The sequence below is a fragment of the Carassius auratus genome, chromosome 38, assembly GCF_003368295.1.
Source record: "Carassius auratus strain Wakin chromosome 38, ASM336829v1, whole genome shotgun sequence".
Lineage (NCBI taxonomy): Eukaryota > Metazoa > Chordata > Actinopteri > Cypriniformes > Cyprinidae > Carassius > Carassius auratus.
Genome location: NC_039280.1, coordinates 16,035,740 through 16,055,543, shown reverse-complemented (window position 1 = coordinate 16,055,543; position 19,804 = coordinate 16,035,740). Strand labels below are relative to the sequence as shown.

Genomic DNA, 19,804 nt, shown 5'->3' with positions numbered 1-19,804 from the left:
CAGCTCTAGTGCTGCCTAATATTTTTCTGGATTTTAATTGATTTTATTTGATAAATAGAAAGTTTAAAAATCACAACTTTTATTTTTATCTAAAGAAGAAATCTTTTGCAGCATTATAACTGCACTTAGTATCAATTTTGATGCAGCCTTGCTGAATAAAAGCATTCATTTCTTAAAAAATAAAATGAAAACAACTTACTGATTCCAATCTTATAAAATGACATCACTTTAACATACCGATTTTAAATCCATCCAGGCAGGAAGTGATGCTATCTGTTAAGTGTGAGCAGTGATCGGTGCTTGCAGAGGAGAGACAGGACGACAGGCTCTCAGACAGACATCCAACCGTCTGCTCCTGCAGCCAGTCCGGGACACTACCTAGTGCACTGACACAGAAGAAATGCTTGATGCCAATGTGTTAAATAGATACATATATGCAAGCAAAGCACACAGAAGTCAATCATTTTTAATTGAGTTATTGATTTTCCAGTGCCAGTGCCAGAGAAATGTGTTACCTGGCTACGGCTCTCTTCAGTGGGTTCTTGGCTGGCAGTTTGGTGAACAGGAACGCTAGTGTGCTCAGGCAAGCCTGCAGTAGAGGACCTATAGTGCACTCATCCTCTCTCAACCGCTCCAACAGGACGCCTGCCTGTATACAGACACAATAACAGTGCATTCAGTATAACTCAGTATAACTCAGTGATGAGTGTGATGCAGACCTACCTTCGAGATGAGCTGGATCTGCTCAAGCGGCTCAGAGGATGATAAACTGTCCTTCAGAGCCCGAGCGAGCTCCGAGGAGCTACTGTCTCCCTCCACAGACAGGGAATCTGAAAGAAAGCAAGAAACATTACAGATAACTCATGCGCAATCACTAAAAGTTGATTTCTGTCACTCACCTGTCAGGCTCTTCAGCTGGACATCATCCAAAGCTACAACCTCCACTTTAGGTGTTTTCTTCTTCACAACCATGACTAGATCTGAGACATAACAACAACAGCAACTGCAGATGTGTGTCATACATTAATTATTACATAAATAATAACTTACAACGATCATACAACAAGTGCTGAATATCAAGTTAAGGAAGTTATAAGAGCTCTGGCTCAGCCTAGCGTTATCCAGTGCTAGTCAGTTTGTGTTTATTACATTCCCCTACACACAGACCGTTCTGCAACACGATCAAAACATTCTGAAACATGAAAATATATCGTCATACCTTTGTTACAAAACAGTTAGCGGTACCAAAGTTCAACGCTGCATGAAGAAATAAGTATTTCCACAGCAACATATCATACACGTGTGACGCGTCGATTCCGGGGTCGCGCCGGAAGACCGCCCATCACAAAGATGATTGGTTCACGCAGAATACTTCTGATGCGTGATTGGTCCACAACAAAGTCAATCAGAATTGACATCACCATTTTCCAACCACACATACAATAGTTTGATTGTTAAAAAACACGCCCTCTATCCCGCCCACTTCCACAGGACGATACTGGAGTGAAAACTTTGAGCTAGAAAACGGTCGCTCTTTGTATCATAATTAGGTCATTATTTGTGCAAAAACGACTACGACAAGACGGGATATTATTTTTATTATGGTATGAAACCAGTTCAATCTTCAGCACTGTAATACTGATTGCCGGGTAAGGATAAAATCTTTAACTATTAACAAAAAAGGGAATATGATATTAAAGTGTTGAAGTTTCTATTTCTACTTATTCAAGTAGGAAAGTTCTATATTAGATATTTAGATGAAAATAGATTATAAAAATAAATGTAGCCTGTATTATGTACCCTGTTGATTGTTTAAAAAGTAATTTTGAAAATTAAGAGCTTAATATGTATTGAATACGTTTGAAATACACTATTTATTGATTTGATATAATAGAAATTCAGTTAATTTTAAATAATTATAACCTGTTCTCTTCTATTAATTTTCACGAATAAAACTATATTGCGTCATCATTCTGTCACTAGCTGCAGCTAACAGTTAACATATACAGTAACTGATAGACCGATTTTGGTTAGGTAATTTTTATTTATTTATTATATATAATGTTATGATGAATCAATGTATATTTGATCTGTTTTATGTAGTGAAACTCACAGAACATTAAATAAAGCCAGAACCAGGATCATATGTGTAATATATTAACGCATACAAATCCGATTCCAAAAAAGTTGGGACACTGTACAAATTGTGAATAAAAACAGAATGCAATGATGTGGAAGTTTCAAATTTCAATATTTTATTCAGAATACAACAGATAAAATATCAAATGATTAAACTGATATTATCTATATTCTATTGTGAATAAAATATAAGTTCATGAGATTTGTAAATCCTTCCATTCCTTTTTTACTCACAATTTGTACAGTCAATTTTTGGAATCAGGTTTGTATTTCTATACACATATTTTGTATTGCTGTTGCATTTTCCCCCACCTGCTTTACATCAGTGCACACATGTTTTTCATAGTTAAAATTTTCTGATGGAAAAGTGTGATGACGGTGCATCAGTGCTGGCGGATGGGGTTTGTTTTTGTAGTGGTGGTCAGTTTGTCCAGGGCTCTGCCTGCCTGGCCCTCAAATACTTACCTTTGCTCTTCGAGACCAAGAATGCTTCGCTGCCTCTCTTTTTTCTAACCAATACAGTTTCTTTCCAACTGATTAAAGTTCAAATTTATCTGAGATGCCATACTGCTATATGAAAATTTCAGTTAATATTGACAGCTGGCATACACTTTATCAGAATTCTGTATCAGATAAACATCATATTCAGAATAGTGACTGTTCATTTACATCTGTGCATGTCCAAACAAATGTCATTCTGAGTCCTGTGAAACATGGGAAGCTGTGAAAACCCACACTTTGCAAGAAGCATGTTTTTGCGGAAAGGAGACAGATTATTTTGTCCGAATGTTAAAAGTATTTAATTTCGCAACTCTTGATGATGATTATTTTGAGGTGTCAGTCTGTATTTATCATGGGTCTACGATTAATCACTGCTGAATTGTATTTTGATATTGCAAATTCAATCAATGTTGATATTGCAATGTTGTTTCAACATCTTTTTGATATGTGAATTAATTTCAATGTTGATTTATTGGTATTTCAAGTATTTATATAAGTATTTGTTTGATTTCTAAGTACCATTTAACATTGTTTCAATATTGCTCTTATGCTTTTTCACTATTGAAACAAAAAACGATATTTTTTTTACATTTGAAGGTTGGTCACACATCAACTTTTCCGAGACATTTTTCTTGTATTACAATGTTTCAGTAAAAATGCAATGCATGTAAAAAGGAAACAGCATTGATTGATTGATTGTTTAAACATCTTCCCTTTCAACATAAGCCAACAAACATTCATTGATTGTTGTTTTTTGATCAACTTTTTTTTTTTTTACCACATTTAGAACAATGTTTTTCAGTGCTGAAAAAAAAATATTATCTTAACCACATTTCAATGTTAAAATATGACTGGTTGGTCAAAAGCATTGTTCCTTATAGCACAGATGTACCGTATTTTTCGGACTACCATATTTTCCGGACTATAAGTCGCACTTTTTTCATAGTTTGGCTGGTCCTGCGATTTATAGTCAGGTGCGACTTATTTATCAAAATTAATTTGACATGAACCCACAGAAATGAACTAACAGAGAACGTTACCGTCTACAGCCACGAGAGGGCGCTCTGTGCTGCCAGAGATGCTGCTCAAGTCTCCTGTAGCCTACACTGAGCAGCATAGAGTGCCCTCTCGCGGCTGTAGACGGTAATGTTTTCTCTTGGTTCTTGGGTCTAAATAAATGTGACTTATAGTCCGGTGTGACTTATATATGTTTTTTTTTCCTCGTCATGACGTATTTTTGGACTTATACTCAGGTGTGACTTATAGTCCGAAAAATACGGTATAAGTCGTTCCTGAGTATAAGTCGCATCAGTCCAAAAATACGTCATGATGAGGAAAAAATATATATATAAGTCGCACTGGACGATAAGTCGCATTTATTTAGAACTAAGAACCAAGAGAAAACTGTACCGTCTACAGCCACGAGAGGGCGCTCTATGTCTTCAGTGTAGACTACAGTAGCACTGAGCATCATAGAGCGCCCTCTCACGGCTGTAGACGATAATGTTTTCTCTTGGTTCATTTCTCTTGGTTCATGTCAAATTAATTTTCATAAGTAAGTCTCACCTGACTATAAGGCGCAGGACCAGCCAAACTATGAAAAAAAGTGCTACTTATAGTCCAGAAAATGCAGTATATCAAATATTATGAAGAGGCTGAAAAATATCAAGATAATTGTTTTTTGCTGTATATCACATCAGATTCATAGTATATCTTCTTGAGTGGTCTTCTACTACAAGCTCTGTGTGCCTCATGTAGTGGCAGGGCCTGAGGGGTGACGGCATGGCGGAGGGCGATGGAAACGCAGGCAGGGAGTGGAAAGAGAAATGCATGGCCCTCGAGGCCCTGCTCTTCAAGTTTCGTGGACAGATGAGTGTGATCCGAGAGCTCACGGCAGAAAAGGTCAGTCAAACGCACTACATCTCGGTCCCTGAGTCCCTTCGCTCGGCTTGCTGGGCTGCTCTCGAAGCTTTAAAAACCATTACATCAGACATGCTGAGCAAGTAAAACTCAACCATCTTTTATTAAAGTAATAACAGAACAGGCATATGATTTGTTGGTAACTGTCACCACCCTGCTAATTCCCGTCTGTATTCATATTGCCAAGATACTCAGTCGAAGGGAATTCTAGGAAAGGCAAAGAAGCCACCTATTAAAGTATTTGCTCATTTCCATGTTTGGTTTTCATTTCCACGAAAGAGTGTGTGTGTGTGTGCGTGCCATGGCCTATTTTTTTGGCCTATCTCGAGGGAGAGCAGATTAGAGGTTAATATAAACAGACGCCTGACCACAGGGATCCTGACTGCTGCATTCTGGGATAGCAGAATCTTCTCTGAATTACAGATTCAGGATGTATCCGGGTGCTTTAAATGTCTTGCCCTTGGGGAGAGGTCAAGTTTAGGAAATGTATAGTCAGCTATTGTGATGATGCTCTTTCTTGAGCAGTTTTAATGATTGGTGCCCTAAAGCATTTTGTAATTGAACCTCTTCCAGTTTTAAAGGGATAGTTTATCCAAAAATGGAAATTCTATCATTAAAGAGCAAGTAAGATGAAAATTCTAAGCTTCCTATCACTGTTTATAAGTCCTGTACAATAGGTTTAAATACATCCAAGTTTAAAAAACATTGTCATTTTGTCAAAATATCATTTTAAAATTACCTCAATTCTCAGAGATCCCCAAACGGGGATATTATGCAAAGTGTTCCTAGTGATGTACATAGAGATGGGCAAAAGATTTGAAATCTATAACGACTCGTTTAAGCGATTCAGAGTTGACTCCTTACTTATATCTTGGAACTAAGTGTTGTACAAATATTTAGCCTGTTTATCTGTCAAAAGATATTATTGTAATTGCATATTTTTATATTGCTTCATGTACAGATTCAGGCCACCATTCCCTAAGAAACATATCTGATTTGGGACAGTGGACTCTATCTCTCCTAATCAGTGGGTTGTCTCAAACTATCATTTAAAAAATGTTTTTATAGTTTTACACGTCTTGTAGGATGGGACAGAACGTATAAGAGTGAAAGGGAAAGAGAGGGAGTAAAATGAGATGGAGAGAGACAGACGAACTGTTTTAATCACTGAGACTCCCAAGGGAGGAAATGCCTGTCCTTGTGTTATACAGGAAGTTAGCATGCTAAATACGTACACAAACAAACACATATATGCTAATCCAAGTGTGGTTTGTTGGGAGAAATGTAGGTCATTTTCTCCCCTGGTTTACATCCTGTTTGGTGAAGTTTACGAAAATGAAACAGCCAGACTTGGACAGCATTTGCTCATCATGCAAAGAAGCTACACCCTGCTTATGAACAGATGCAAACCTTTCTTTTAAACCATTACGGTAAAAATATGGCCAAGTTTCAAGTGCAGTCAAATGCACATGAACTTTCTCACACTGAGAGCACCTTGTGTGAATCAGGAATCTGTTAGCACTCTTATTAGATTCTACTAGAATGGAAAAACGCGAGCTTCTGGTGTAGTATACAGTGTGCTGCTGCAGGACACAGATGAGTGCAGTGTGGATCAGAGGCTTGGGGACGCTGGGGAATTTGGAGCCGTGGTGTAGTGAAGCCTGTCACACAGACAGGCTTTGTGAGCTGGACTGTGGAGGGAGGCTGGATGAGGGGTGCAGGGCGGGCCGGCCACAGAAGGCAGAGGATGGAATGCAAGGAATGGAAGACTGAGTGTAGCCAGGAGTATATGGAGCAGCGAAGAGAGGGGATTGTAGAAGATTCAAAGAGCTGTTGATGGAAATGTGCAAACTGATGGAAGCATCCTTGAAGGCTTTTGATTTGTTTTGGTTTACAGCACTCCCGGTGGCTGTCACCACCACGTCACCACTCATTAACATAAAGTTGAGCTCTATTTAGCTTTGTCGCATTATTATCAGCAGTCTCTGTGGCTTGTTTCAGTCTTAAGTAGCAAGGGGATATTTGCAAAAATACATTGCATGGATCAAAATTATCAATTTTATTTTATGCCAAACAATGTTCCATTAGGGGTGACCCCAAATAGTTGACGATTTGTTCCTTCGATTCAAATATTCATGGGGTGTTATTATGCCATTTTGACTATGGGGGAGCTCAAATGTGTGACGATCGTGTGTTGGGACAAACGCAAGGAGAGGGTGGATCCAATTGCAGGTATGGTTTATTGTACAAAAAAGGGAAATACAAAATAAACAGTCTTGGGAGACCAACAAAACAAAATAGGGAACCGGATGAAACGGGAACTCGGAAAAACGAGAAGGTAAGGAGAAGTCTCGGTAGACGAGAAACATCGATACACATAGGGTAAGGACTCCATACAGACAACAGAGAAGGACAGCAATATATAGGGAGACTAATGACAAAGGATTGCAGCACCTGTGCGATTTAATTGGAGTGCAATTACTGTGAAGACAGGACCAGACTAGAGGAATTAAAGTGCCTATGGTGAAGTGCCTAAGGAGAAATGAGCTCACTAGGGAACAACCAGGAAAACAGAGACTGACAGCGTGACAAAATGTCTCATTTCACATAGAACTACTAGTTTTCTCCCAATAAGTTAATATGCAGCCTATTATGATAAAGCCGAGAATAAGAACCAGAAAAGAAAGAAGCTTCAAATTTATATTTTAAAGTGCGTGAATAAATCCAACCACCTCTATAGATTTATGTTTCACGTTCCATAATCTGTGACCGACAGAGGAGCATCTTGGCAGCAGGGATTTAAACTTCACCAAGACTCAAACTGACACAGGCAGAGACTGGATTTTTTCGAACAGGTAGGGTAAAAGTGAGTTCAAAACATTTGGTTTTGGATGCATTTGGTTTTGAGTCAAGCACTTCAATGTAGTACTACGGTGATAACTCTTAGCCGCGCAGCAAGAGCAGGAACTACAGGTCTACTTGATGCTTACTGGCTATTTACGTGTGTCTACCTCCGTGCTCCATTTGTTGGATATATTAAAAGCCTTATTTCACTTATCCTCTGCTCCGTGTTTCTTCTGGCAGCGTAAACCGTGACAGAAGACCCGACCTAAAAAAGAAAGTATAAAAATGCGTGTTTTTCCCTCCCTCTTTTTGTAGTTTCTATGGATTCCCTCTATCGCCCCGAATTCCTCATCCTCCTGCTGAAGCAGGAAGGACGTTCTCTCGAGCACCATACCAGACGGTTTCTTCTATTAGCTAATGCCACCAGCTACCCGGACGACGCGCTCTGCACCTTCTACAACACCAGCCTGAACTCCAAGTGCAGAGCGTTGTCGCCCGAAGATGGTCCTCGGGAGGAATTCGCCGCATTCGTGGACCCAGCCCCACTCCCGACCCAGAGACCAGCCAGCCACCATCACGCTGCACGGAGCCAGAGCCCACCGCAGCCGCAGAGCCTGAGCCATCCACTGACAGGGAACAGGATCTCGAGAGCGTGACTGACCAGGTGTGTGAGCCGGCAATACCGTGCATCGTGTGAGTCCTAGTGGAGATCGAGGGCGTGGAGGAAAGCCCTGCCCACACTCCTGCGACTGAGGGTGAGCTGTATGCAGCCTCTGAAGATCATATGGAGCAAGTTCTGGATCTGATGGACTGGTCTATGGAGGTAATCCCTAATTTTCCTGTTTCTCTGCTGGTTCCGTCCAGCCCTGACTCCCCGGTTTACCCTCTCAGTCTCCCACTCCTACCTCCTCCAGTCATTTCCTCTGCTCCAGTTCCGCTGGTTCCGCCCAGCCCTGAGTTTTCTGTTTCTCCACTGGTTCCGCCCAGCCCTGAGTTTTCGGTTTCTCCGCTGGTTCCGCCCAGCCCTGAGTTTTCGGTTTCTCCGCTGGTTCCGCCCAGCCCTGAGTCTTCTGTGTGTCCGCTGGTTTCGCCCAGCTCTGAATCTTCTGTATCTCCTGTGTTCCCTCCCGGCCTCCCTCTCCCACCTCCTCCAGGACCTGCCGGTCCCTCTGCTCCACTTCCGCTGGTTCCGTCCAGCCCTGATCCTCTTGCCTTTCCTTCCATCCTTCCTCTCTCTCCTCCTCCTCCTCCTCCTAGACCAGCCAGTTCCTCGTCATCCCTGCTGGTGCCAGTCAGTCCCGCAGCTCACCCTCAGTCCGCACCATCTGGTGCAATGGTTCGCCGCTGGACTGCCAGTCTCCAGCTCCGCCTTGGCGCGTTAAGGCCCTGTCTCCGCCTCCGAGCCCTGGACTCCTCCTCGGTCCTCCGACCCAGCGGCTCCGCCTTGGCTCTTAGCTCCCTCGTCTCCACCGTGGCCTGGCATCCCACCTGCTCCACCGGGCTCCCTCGTCCCTCCGGCTCCACCTTGGTCAGTCGTCGACCATCCGCCACCTCGGGACTCCACTCCTCTGGTTCCACCTCGTCACTCCATCTGTCAGGCTCCTCCTTCCCTCCGGTTCCACCTCGGTCGCTCCGGCTCCACAGCGGTCTGCTAGGACCCCGCCTCCGCCTTGGTCGCCTGAGCCTTCTGCTCCACCTAGGCCCTCCGGACCCTCAACGTCACCCTGGCTCTGTGGCTGTGCTGCTCCATCTTGGGCTCCTCACCCACCGGTGCAGTCTCCGCCTGTCGGCCCCCTGGTGTCGTCGACCCCTCCTTCACCATGGCTCCTCCCGCCGTCGACTCCACCTTGGATCTCCATCCTGGCTGGTCTCTGGTGGACCATCTGGCTCCTCCTGCTCCTGTCTCCTCCCTGGCTCCTTCCTCCGTTGTCCCTGTCTGCTGGCCCCCTCCTGGGAGTCTGTCCTCCACCGGAACCTCCTCCCAAGTTCCCACCCACGCCTCCCTTGGTTGTTTCTACGGTGCGAGGACGCACCTACCGGGAGGGGGGAGTACTGTCACATACCTGGACTCATTTAGTGTGTTTTTGCCCCTGTGACCCAGTTTCTGTCTTGTCTTCGTGTTTGGTTTGATTAGTTCCCAAGTGTCTATTCTATTCCTCATGTGTTCCATGTCCCTGTTAATTTAGTGATCCCATCCACCTGTGTTTCCCCATTATCCCAGGTACATATGCCTTGTCCTTTCAGTTCTGTTTTGTTGGGTCTACTTGATGCTCACTGGCTATTTACGTGTGTCTACTTCCGTGCTCCATTTGTTGGATATATTAAAAGCCTTATTTCATTTATCTGTGTTTCTTCTGGCAGCGTAAACCGTGACACATATAGGCTTACTTTAATGAGAGCCTTATTGTAAAAATTGTGAATTGTTAGGGTTTTGCTGACATATAGTGTTAACTATCTTTTAATCAAAACACAAAAAACATTATGTACCCTAATTGTATCCGCGAGGCATTTGTTAAACATTTTCCCTGTGTGTTGTTAACATCAGTAATTATGGCTGTTGAATGTCTGAATTGACTCAATGTATTTTGACTCAAACATATGATTCGACCATCAGTCGAATATCAGCAAGATTCGAAAATTCCGATTAGACTATTAAAATCTTTAGTCGGGGACACCCCTATGTACCATGACGATTTTTTTTTGTAAATGTACCACCATAATATATAAAAACTTCATTTTTTTTTTTTTTTTATAAATAATATGCATTGCTAAGAACTTCATTTGGAAAACTTTAAAGGTGATTTTCTCAGATTTTTTTTTTTTTTTTGCACCCTCAGATATTCAAATGGTTGTAGCTTGGACTAATATTGTCTGATCCTCACAAACTATACATCAATGGAAAGCATATTCGTTCAGCTTTCAGATAATGTGTACATTTCAATGTAAAATAACTGACCCTTATGACTGGTTTTGTGGTCAATGGTCACATATCTTTGAAAATGAATGATGCTGGTCACTGTTGCTTCGAATCACTCCGTTGTCCTCCCAGAGCACCATCTCCTGGTCAAACAGAACAATGTGCTTTGGTATGGACCCCTGCAGATGACATGTGGAAGAAAAACTAGATATTGTGGCCACAAATTAAGACTAGCATGCTCTATCATTTATAAATGTCAAAATAAGTAAGCAAAATCACTGAATCAGTTTGTGATTCATTCTGAATCGTTTAGACCGCTCAGTTGTGTACTGAATAGTTTGAAGTGTCAGAGTACCAAATCTTTTTTACAAAACGTTTTCACAACTTTTAATCACAATGTCATTTACCCAGACAACCTGAAGTTATCAAAAGTTTAGGGTTTTTATGGTTTAGGTGTGTGTGTGTGTGTGTGTGTGTGTGTGTTTGTCTGTCTGTTTTTGTTGTTGTTTAAGTGCAATTAAATGCAATTTATGCCTGTGATGCAAAGCTGAATTTTCAGCATCATTACAATCAGTCTTCAGTGTCACATGCTAGTATCCTGATTTACTGCTCAGCGTTTATTTGAAATGTATTTAAAAAAAAAACACATTATAAATGTCTGTACCTTTTGATTGGTGTAATGCATATTTGTTGAATAAAAGCATTAATTTCTTTCAAAAAAGTTTTAATGTCAGTGAAAGTAGTGCCAGGCAATCAGATGCATCAAACGGCCACTAAGCACATAGGTGTTCATTGGCGATTCAAGCACCAAGTCTTCAGCAAGACAGGTTTAATGATGGCCTTTAGAAAACAGCACTAGCACTAACCTGTGGCTGAACCATTCAGAGTCTATCTAGGTTTGTGCAGCTGTTCTCAGAACAGTCTGTAATTACCCTGCTATTTTTTATTCTCTATATTACACTTTTGGGCAGTGGTGGACCAGCTTGACCACAGATGGGGTTGGGTGTGTACAGTGTACCCTTGTGTACAGTGTGTGTGTACAGTGTGTGTGTGTGTGTGTGGTTGTATAAACACATATATATAGTTAGTTCCACATTAAGCTGTATGCATGAATAGTCTGTTGGGATGGTGACTGTGTGTGGACAACAGAGATAATGAGTGTGTGATGTATTTCTGATCATCAGTGTTTTGGTGGAAACACCCTTTGGTTTAGTCCGGTAGGCGTTGGCTTACTAAACCTTGAGCATCAATAGACTTTTATCAAGCAAAATTAGCCTGAGTCTTTGAAATTTCTTTTAGACTTTCACCTGCGAATCAGTAAAATATGTCATGCATCAAGATCTGACTGATGCACCATTAACATTAGTCAATTGTCAAAAGTGCTTTTGTGTGTTGGAACATATTAAACATCTTTAATGATGGAGGCTTGCAAAGAAAAAGAGGCTGTTAGATCAGAATATCATTGGGTCGCATGCACACACAGATGCATAAAAACACTTTTGTATGGTGTTCAGTGGAAAATATGAGTGCAGCGCTCTTTTTCTGTCTGCTCTTTTTTGGGAACTGTATGAATAGAAACAGGTTACTGATGGAGCTCCTGCCAAAGCAGAAACAAGCGCATAACACCGATCAAGCAATTTAACACCAGAATGTTTGGTGTATGCAAATCTCACTCATTTTGAATGGTTTAATTAGCTTTATTAAAAATCATCATAAAATAAAAGGCTTAAAGGAATGACATGAACAGTAAAAAAGCATTGCATACACTATGGTAAAACTGATTTGCAAATGGATATTCTGTCCATGCTATGAGAAGAATACATGCTTTAAAAAAGAAGGATATTTGTTTACAAAACCAGCTGGTTTATTCTTCCCTGTGATGCTTGGAAAATGTTATGCATGAGGAAAATTTGGATGTAGACTTTTTAATAATTCTCATGTTTATACTGTCATGATTCTGCCCTCGTGTCCTTGATTTTTCCTAGTCTTGAGGCAGGATCATGACAGACCCGTGTTTTGTGTACAAGCGCATGGCCTTGTCTTTGGGCCATGTGCTTGTGTTGTCTCGTTCCCTTGCCCCGCCCCCCTTGTTATCCTAGTCGTGTCGTGATTGTCCCATCTGTAACACCTGTCGTGTCTTAATTGTTCCCCCTATTTAGATCTCCTAGTGTGCTCTGTCCTGCGTCGGTTCATTGTGTTTCTCAGATGTGTTCTACTTATGTGATTGTGTGTGAGATTGTGCTGTACCCTCTGAAGTCCTTGTATTACCGTGAGTGTTTGTAGTTAGTGTCAAGAGTTTGTTTGTCTTATCAATCCTGCCCTGTTAAGTTGTTTAGTTCCTGCCCTAGCTGTTGTTTTCCCCCTCGTGGGTTTTGTTTTCCCCTTTTTGTAATAAACCCTTTGTTTGAGAATCCCTGTCTGCACCTGAGTTCCTCCTTGCCAAAACCCTGACAGAATGAACCGACCCCCAAGGAACTCAGCAGGCAGGAGGGCCTCTGAGCTTCAGCGTCAGGCGGAGTTCCGGAGGCTGTGCTGGACGTCATCCCCCACCGACAGGAAGGGGGTCACCCTCCCATACTCGCCTGAGGGGGAATGGATCCTCCGTAATTATGCCCGGCTGTGGGAAAGCATCTCCCAGGAGGAGCCACAGAGGTCCCCTCCACCTACCCAGCTGCCAACGATCCCTGAGGGTCGTGTCCTGGGGGATCAGGCAAGCCCCTCCCAGAGTCCTGAGGTGCCCTCCACAGCCAGCAGTCTCCCCATGAAACGAGGGAGAAGGTTTTCATGGGAGTCAACTTAAGAGTCTTCGGCGTCCGAGTCTGCCCTGTCCGAGACCAAACTCCCCCAACCCGCCTCTGACCCAGCTGTAGCCTCTGCACCGCGCCCGAGGAGGAAGAGGAAGAAGAAGGGTCCTGCCGGTCCTGTGACCCTGTCTCCTCCCGAGCCAGCAGCGGTGAGCGTGCCCGTGCCAGCAGCGGTGAGCGCTGGCGTGCCCGTGCCAGCAGCGGAGAGAGCTGGCGTGCCCGTGCCAGCAGCGGTGAGCGCTGGCGTGCCCGAGCCAGCAGCGGTGGGCGTGCCCGAGCCAGCAGCGGTGGGCGTGCCCGAGCCAGCAGCGGTGGGCGTGCCCGAGCCAGCAGCGGTGAGCGTGCCCGAGCCAGCAACGGTGAGCGTGCCCGAGCCGGCAAAGAAGAGAGCTGCAGTCGTGAGAGCGGAGGAGAGAGCCGCGGCCGACTCTGCAGCAAAGACTCTTGTACAGTCGGTCTCATCCCATAAGGAGCTGCCTATTATCCTAGCTGCTAAAGCTTTTTCTGATTATTTGTCCCGTCTTGTCCAAATTTTGGAAGTCCCCGTCAGTCCTGTTTTGTCCCCTGACCCTGTCCCCAGAAGTCCTAAGTGTCCAGCCGTTGTCGCCCCGTGTCCTGTTGATGTGGCCCCGTGTCCTGTTGATGTGGCCCCGTGTCCAGTAGATGTTGTATCCCCGTGTCCTGTCGTCTCCCCGTGCCCTGTAGATGTTGTCTCCCCGTGCCCTGTAGATGTAGTCGCCCCTCGTCCTGTAGATGTAGTCGCCCCTCGTCCTGTAGATGTAGTCGCCCCTCGTCCTGTTGATGTTGCCCCGCGTCCCGTAAGTGTTGCCCCGCGTCCTGTGTCTGCTCCTGTCAGTTATCCCGAGAACCCTCCCCGCCCCTCACCACCCAGACCTGCCCGTACCCCCCGTCGTCAGCCTTCGTCCTGTCCTCCTAGGATTCCTACCCCACCCACCCGCCCTGGTCTGTCCCCCATGAACTTTGTGGTCCCGCCCCCTCCCCTTCCCTGTTTTTTTTTGATTTGTCACCCCAACCCTGCCGTTGTGTACTCATGTTTGCCTTTGTTGTTATTTGTCATGTCCTGTTGGTTTGTGTCTGTGTCCCAGTCTGTCATGTCAGTCGTGTCCCGTGTTTGACGTTCCCTTGAGGAGCGTCTGGAAGCCGCTCCTTAAGGGAGGGGTTCTGTCATGATTCTGCCCTCGTGTCCTTGATTTTTCCTAGTCTTGAGGCAGGATCATGACAGACCCGTGTTTTGTGTACAAGCGCATGGCCTTGTCTTTGGGCCATGTGCTTGTGTTGTCTCGTTCCCTTGCCCCGCCCCCCTTGTTATCCTAGTCGTGTCGTGATTGTCCCATCTGTAACACCTGTCGTGTCTTAATTGTTCCCCCTATTTAGATCTCCTAGTGTGCTCTGTCCTGCGTCGGTTCATTGTGTTTCTCAGATGTGTTCTACTTATGTGATTGTGTGTGAGATTGTGCTGTACCCTCTGAAGTCCTTGTATTACCGTGAGTGTTTGTAGTTAGTGTCAAGAGTTTGTTTGTCTTATCAATCCTGCCCTGTTAAGTTGTTTAGTTCCTGCCCTAGCTGTTGTTTTCCCCCTCGTGGGTTTTGTTTTCCCCTTTTTGTAATAAACCCTTTGTTTGAGAATCCCTGTCTGCACCTGAGTTCCTCCTTGCCAAAACCCTGACATATACATATTGATGCACATGCATGGCTCATTTGCCCATTCATTTCTCTCTCAGATGCAGCAGCTGGAGACACAGGTACTGGAAGCAGAGCGGAGGGCATATGAGGCCAACCAGCAGGTAAATATTAATAACACTCTCTTAAAAAATTCATCCATATTAGGAATGTTAAGAATTTGCTCTGACAATGATTTATTAAAGTTATGATTCTTTACCTAAATGGCTTGATTATTTTGCTACAATTAATACTATTGTAATGTAACAAATGTATATGTAAATATTTTTTTTCCATACTTTTATTATGGTTGGTCAAAGTTTTCATCATCTTGCAATATTATTATTATTATGTTTTATTGGGAGTAATATGGTCAGGTGACTACATTTAAAGGATAATAATAAAAAAACTATATTATAATTTATATTACTCATTCACAGGGGTTGGACAAAATAATATGAACACCTTGGATATTGGCACTATTCCTTTATTAAAGGTGCCATATGTACATTTTCTGACTGCACTAAGGCATTAAAATACCAAAATATGTTTGCAAATATTTAGGTAACATGCTACAGTTATTCTGTTTTGGAATGCGGTTCCATGTCTGTTTTTGTTTGGGTCTGTGTGATTCCGCCCACTGCCAATTTGCCCAATAGTATTAAGACTCGCCAGGTTGCCAGGTGGTGGAAAACACAACGTGTTGCAGCGAGATCACAGATTCTACTCGAGATCCATCTAAAAAGATGTCTAATATTAAAACACCGGTAAATCGGTTCATCAGCTTACAGTGTGTAAGGGTTGTCATCTTCCATTGCGGTCATTCCTGTAGCGTGTTCTCAATCTGGCAACCCGGCGAGAGTGTCATGTCTAAGTAGGAGGCAGGAGACACAACAGAACCATAAGTTTTCACTGTAATCTGTTCCACAATTTATATTAACACCCATAATAATGGGAGTTCACATTATTTCATTATTTTGTCCAACCCCTGTAATATTAGATTTTTTTTTTATATAATAATATGACCTTTACTAATAATGTGTGTGTTTCAGGTGCAATGGATGGAAGAGCGTCTAAAGACATCAGATATCCAGTCGAGTGATTCAGAGCTGCCACTGTTCAGGCGCTTTCAAAATCTCCAAAAGCTACTGCGGGAGAAAGACGAGTTTATTGCCACGCTCAAGCAACAGCTGGAGGAACAGGTCAGTCCCAGCTCCAGTCTCCAAAACCATCAGGTTTGCATCATAGAGTCCTATTTAAATCCATTACATTACACCTTCAGAAACAGAACCGAATCCAAGATGCCAAGACAGTTGAAGAAAAAGCAGCCAAGATCAAGGAATGGGTCATGAGGAAGCTGAACGAAGTAGGTCCATGCTTTTTGTAGATGTGTTTGTTGTAGAATAAATGGTGTGTAAATGTTAGACTCTTGTAGTTTGATATAGAGAATGCCTCTCTGAGAGAGATCAACCAACAGCAGGAGGCAGAGATACAAGACCTGAGAACACGACTGCAAGGTATTCATGCATGTATTCACATACATATCAGGTTAACCCATGGCTACTGTGTTATCAAAATAGCATCCTACCACATTATTCCTGCTAGTTCTGCAGTACAGTATGTCCAGTGTTAGGCTTGTCAAAGCAATTTTTCATCATATGTCCAGTGATGGAAAGGAGCTATTAAGTGTCATGCTTTTGTGTTGTGTTTTAGCCATGGAGCTGGCTTTGGGTTCTGGGGGCCAAGTGCAGCCCAGTGCGGGTGAGGCCCAGCGGCTCAGCAGTCTGACTTTTGGCTGTTTTCAAATCAGAGGGAAGAGCCCTCAGGTACTGACGGGCCCAGAGCCGTCCCAGAAGAGCATCAGCACCCTGCCAGATCGTGAGCCCTCACACACAGACTGCAGGAGAACCTCTACTGGTCAGAAGACTGAAATGTTATCTGTAGCTGTTTGACTAAATGTATCAGTTCATAATCTGTTGAGTCTGACTAGGATGCAACAAGGCTGGGGAGAAATTCAAACTATTATACAGCAAGGACATGTTAAATAAATCAAAATTGAGAGTAAAAACTTCTACATTGTTACAAAAAATAGCCATGCGGTAAGGAACAATCTTCTGTTAGTGATATTTAATGTTACGCAAAGCTTTGACATCAAATCCAGGAGAGAAGTCAGTAAATTGGAGTAAAATCACAGGCTTCACTTATCCTAGCTTAGAGAACCGGCTTTACTAACAAGACGCGCATTAATTATCGGACGATATTTATCACGCACCCCTAAATCAAACAAGGTAATACTAATCCCGTGCGAATAGGGCTTTAGAATGATTTCTGAAGGATCATGTGACACTGAAAACTGGAGTAGTGATGCTGAAAATTCAGCTTTGCATCACAGGAATAAATTGCATTTTAAAATATATTATAAATAGAAAACATTACTTCAAATTGTAATAATATTTCACAATATTTTTTGATAAAATAAGTGCAGCCTTGGTAAGCATCTTTAAAAAAACGTACCAAACCCAAACCTTTTAGCAGTTGCATATAGTATATAATATTGTGTGTTTGTGTGTGTGTGTGTGTCAACTTCAAATGAATAGCTATCATTTTGATCCACTAATTGCATTACTTTATCAATACCACCAACATATATCTAGAAAGAGAAATTTGTTTCAGAAGAACTGACTTTTGTATGGCGTTCATTATGATGAATGCATTTTAACTCACTAAATGAACCACTCAAATGAGTCATTCGTCTTGAATCTGATTCATTCAAATGAATGAATCAATTGATCCAGTTATCAACATTTGACTTTAAACTCCGAGAAGTCTTAATGCTTTTAATGTATCAAGTCCTTACTACATGTATTCACATATTCACGCAGTCTGTGTGTTTGGTCTGATCCAGATTCTAGGATGAAAGAAGACTGTCCAGAAACAGAGTGTGTTGCTCGTTGCCCTGAGACAGGATCAGAGGACGAGGATGAGCGGGACAGCACCTGTGGTGTCTCCTCGATCCTGTCCAGTGCTGCCTCTGAAGGGGAGAGGAGTCTATTTGGAGGTCTGCGTTTCAGTCGCCCCGTGAGTGAGACCTACCACACAGCCTCAGACGACAGCAGCTCGCTGTTCGATGATGACATGCAGCGCGTGGAGTGCTCCAGACTTTGCCTTCCTGGCACCAATAACGCTTCAAAAAAAGACAGCGAGAAGGTGGACACTGAGGATGGATCCTCAGATGAGCTGAATAAACGCTTCCAGTCACAATGTCTTGATTCCTCGTCATCCTCCAGTGAGACAAACACCCCCAGCCCCATATTAACTCCAGCTCTCACACCAAAGCGGCCCACCCCATCGCAGGACTCCCAAGACACCCCAGCCTCCCCCAAACAGCCCCGACTGCGCAATCCAAATGTGTTTAATGTTAGTTTGGCATTGGCTAAAAAGCATCTGAGTCAGCCTCCGCTGTACAGTGAAGCTGCCCATGGGCGGACACGAAACGCATTCAGCATGCTACGTCCTCTACGTCCTCAGGAAACAGACATGGACCAGGAGAAAAAGATGGAGACAGGAGAACGAGAGCATGCCGAAGTGCCACCCGAGGAACCAGAAACCGTGCCCGGGAGTAAACCTCCGACCCCTCCGCTGCACAGACTGCCCTCTTGGGTGAGTCATGCCACAAATAGTACAACAAATAGTAATTAGTCATTCTGGTTCATGTGGTAAACCTGTGGTTTCATGATATCTGCAGGAGAGCAGAATATATGCTGTGGCAAAATCTGGAATCCGTCTGTCAGAGACATCGTGTGCAGATGTAGCTAATAAAGGTGTGCTGTTTTTTGTTGTTGTTGTTTGTACATTTGCACATAATCTCAGTCCAGCTACCCTTAATTAATAAATAGAGTTAGTTTATATTTATTGAAAATGTAAGAAAAAGCAATCCTATTTTGAATACAGCAAATCATTTGTGCATTGTGCCTATATGTTTTAAGATGCCTCTTACCAAAATGCAAAAAAAAAATTTTTTTTATTAATTTTACAATTTGCATAAATTAAATTCTGAAATTGAAATTAAAATATGAAATTACATTATTCAGGTATGAATTTAATTTGAACTGTGTATATTTTACCTTTATTATTTTATAATAAACCTAATTCCTAACTCTAATCCTCTTGATTTTAGGAGCTATAGTTTTAGTTTATGGTTATGGGATTGAGTTTGGACAATGATTGCATAGAAATGTAAATATCGTTCCAGGACCAACAAAGTACTCAAACACATTTCTACTTGCTTAAATCATACTGTGCATTTACTCACAGCTAGTGAAAATGTCCAATCCTCTTCTTCCAGACTCCTCCCACGCATCCTCATGCCCCGCCCACATGCTCTACACATCCCTCATCTACAGGAACACAAGCGCACCTGTCTTTGCCACACACAAAGGGGTAGGAACCCGTGTGTTTTTACATGTCTGTGTGTCATCAGACCATGATGCTCAGCAGCGTTCACTGGCAAAACTATTAATCTTAAATGACCGTTTATTTGCATATGAGTCAGCATTTCTATTAGTAATAGAAGGAATATTTGAATGATGTTTTCATGAATGCCATGTGTGTTTTTACTCTCATAGAAAGCGACTTTGTTAAGCAACAGTGAGTTCTCGGAGGAGTCATCTAGTTCTGAGGAGGAGGAGAGTTCGGAGGAGTGTCAGTGTAACTCTGGAGAGGAGGAACACTCCCAGACCTCTGGATCCGAGACACACAAGAGCAGTAGCCATGAAAGCCCCCGCTCACTTAAGAGAGGTACAAGTGTTTTCATTGTAACGAAACTAGTAAAATTACACAATTCTCTATGCCAATTTTGGTAGCATAGCAAAAACAATTGTAAGTATTTTGTTTTGATATGAAGATAAAAATATTAAAGGGATAGTTCACCCAAAATTAAAATGTGATGTTTATCTGCTTACCCCCAGGGCATCTAAGATGCAGGTGACTTTGTTTCTTC

At 42.8% G+C, this 19,804-nt stretch overlaps 2 protein-coding genes across 3 annotated transcripts in view; one reads left to right on the top strand and one right to left on the bottom strand.

Annotated features, from left to right (window-relative positions):
• Window positions 1–1,335, bottom strand: part of thada (THADA armadillo repeat containing) — a 91,928-nt gene extending 90,593 nt beyond the window's left edge. For both annotated transcript variants that reach the window (XM_026224467.1, XM_026224468.1), the window contains exons 1-5: window positions 1,220–1,335; window positions 900–980; window positions 724–830; window positions 516–649; window positions 238–386 (exon numbers count right to left, since the gene is read on the bottom strand). In XM_026224467.1, coding sequence (XP_026080252.1) covers window positions 238–386; window positions 516–649; window positions 724–830; window positions 900–972 — 463 coding nt within the window. In that variant the 5' untranslated portion in view covers window positions 973–980; window positions 1,220–1,335. The remainder of the gene's footprint in view (window positions 1–237; window positions 387–515; window positions 650–723; window positions 831–899; window positions 981–1,219) is intronic.
• A 159-nt stretch (window positions 1,336–1,494) lies between these two features.
• LOC113057231 (pleckstrin homology domain-containing family H member 2-like) overlaps window positions 1,495–19,804 on the top strand; it is a 31,541-nt gene continuing 13,231 nt past the window's right edge. The window contains exons 1-11 of the mRNA XM_026224465.1: window positions 1,495–1,649; window positions 4,399–4,542; window positions 14,868–14,930; window positions 15,858–16,007; window positions 16,088–16,171; window positions 16,241–16,322; window positions 16,519–16,722; window positions 17,711–18,465; window positions 18,551–18,626; window positions 19,151–19,245; window positions 19,431–19,602. Of these exons, the coding sequence (XP_026080250.1) occupies window positions 4,423–4,542; window positions 14,868–14,930; window positions 15,858–16,007; window positions 16,088–16,171; window positions 16,241–16,322; window positions 16,519–16,722; window positions 17,711–18,465; window positions 18,551–18,626; window positions 19,151–19,245; window positions 19,431–19,602 (1,801 nt within the window). The 5' untranslated portion in view covers window positions 1,495–1,649; window positions 4,399–4,422. The remainder of the gene's footprint in view (window positions 1,650–4,398; window positions 4,543–14,867; window positions 14,931–15,857; window positions 16,008–16,087; window positions 16,172–16,240; window positions 16,323–16,518; window positions 16,723–17,710; window positions 18,466–18,550; window positions 18,627–19,150; window positions 19,246–19,430; window positions 19,603–19,804) is intronic.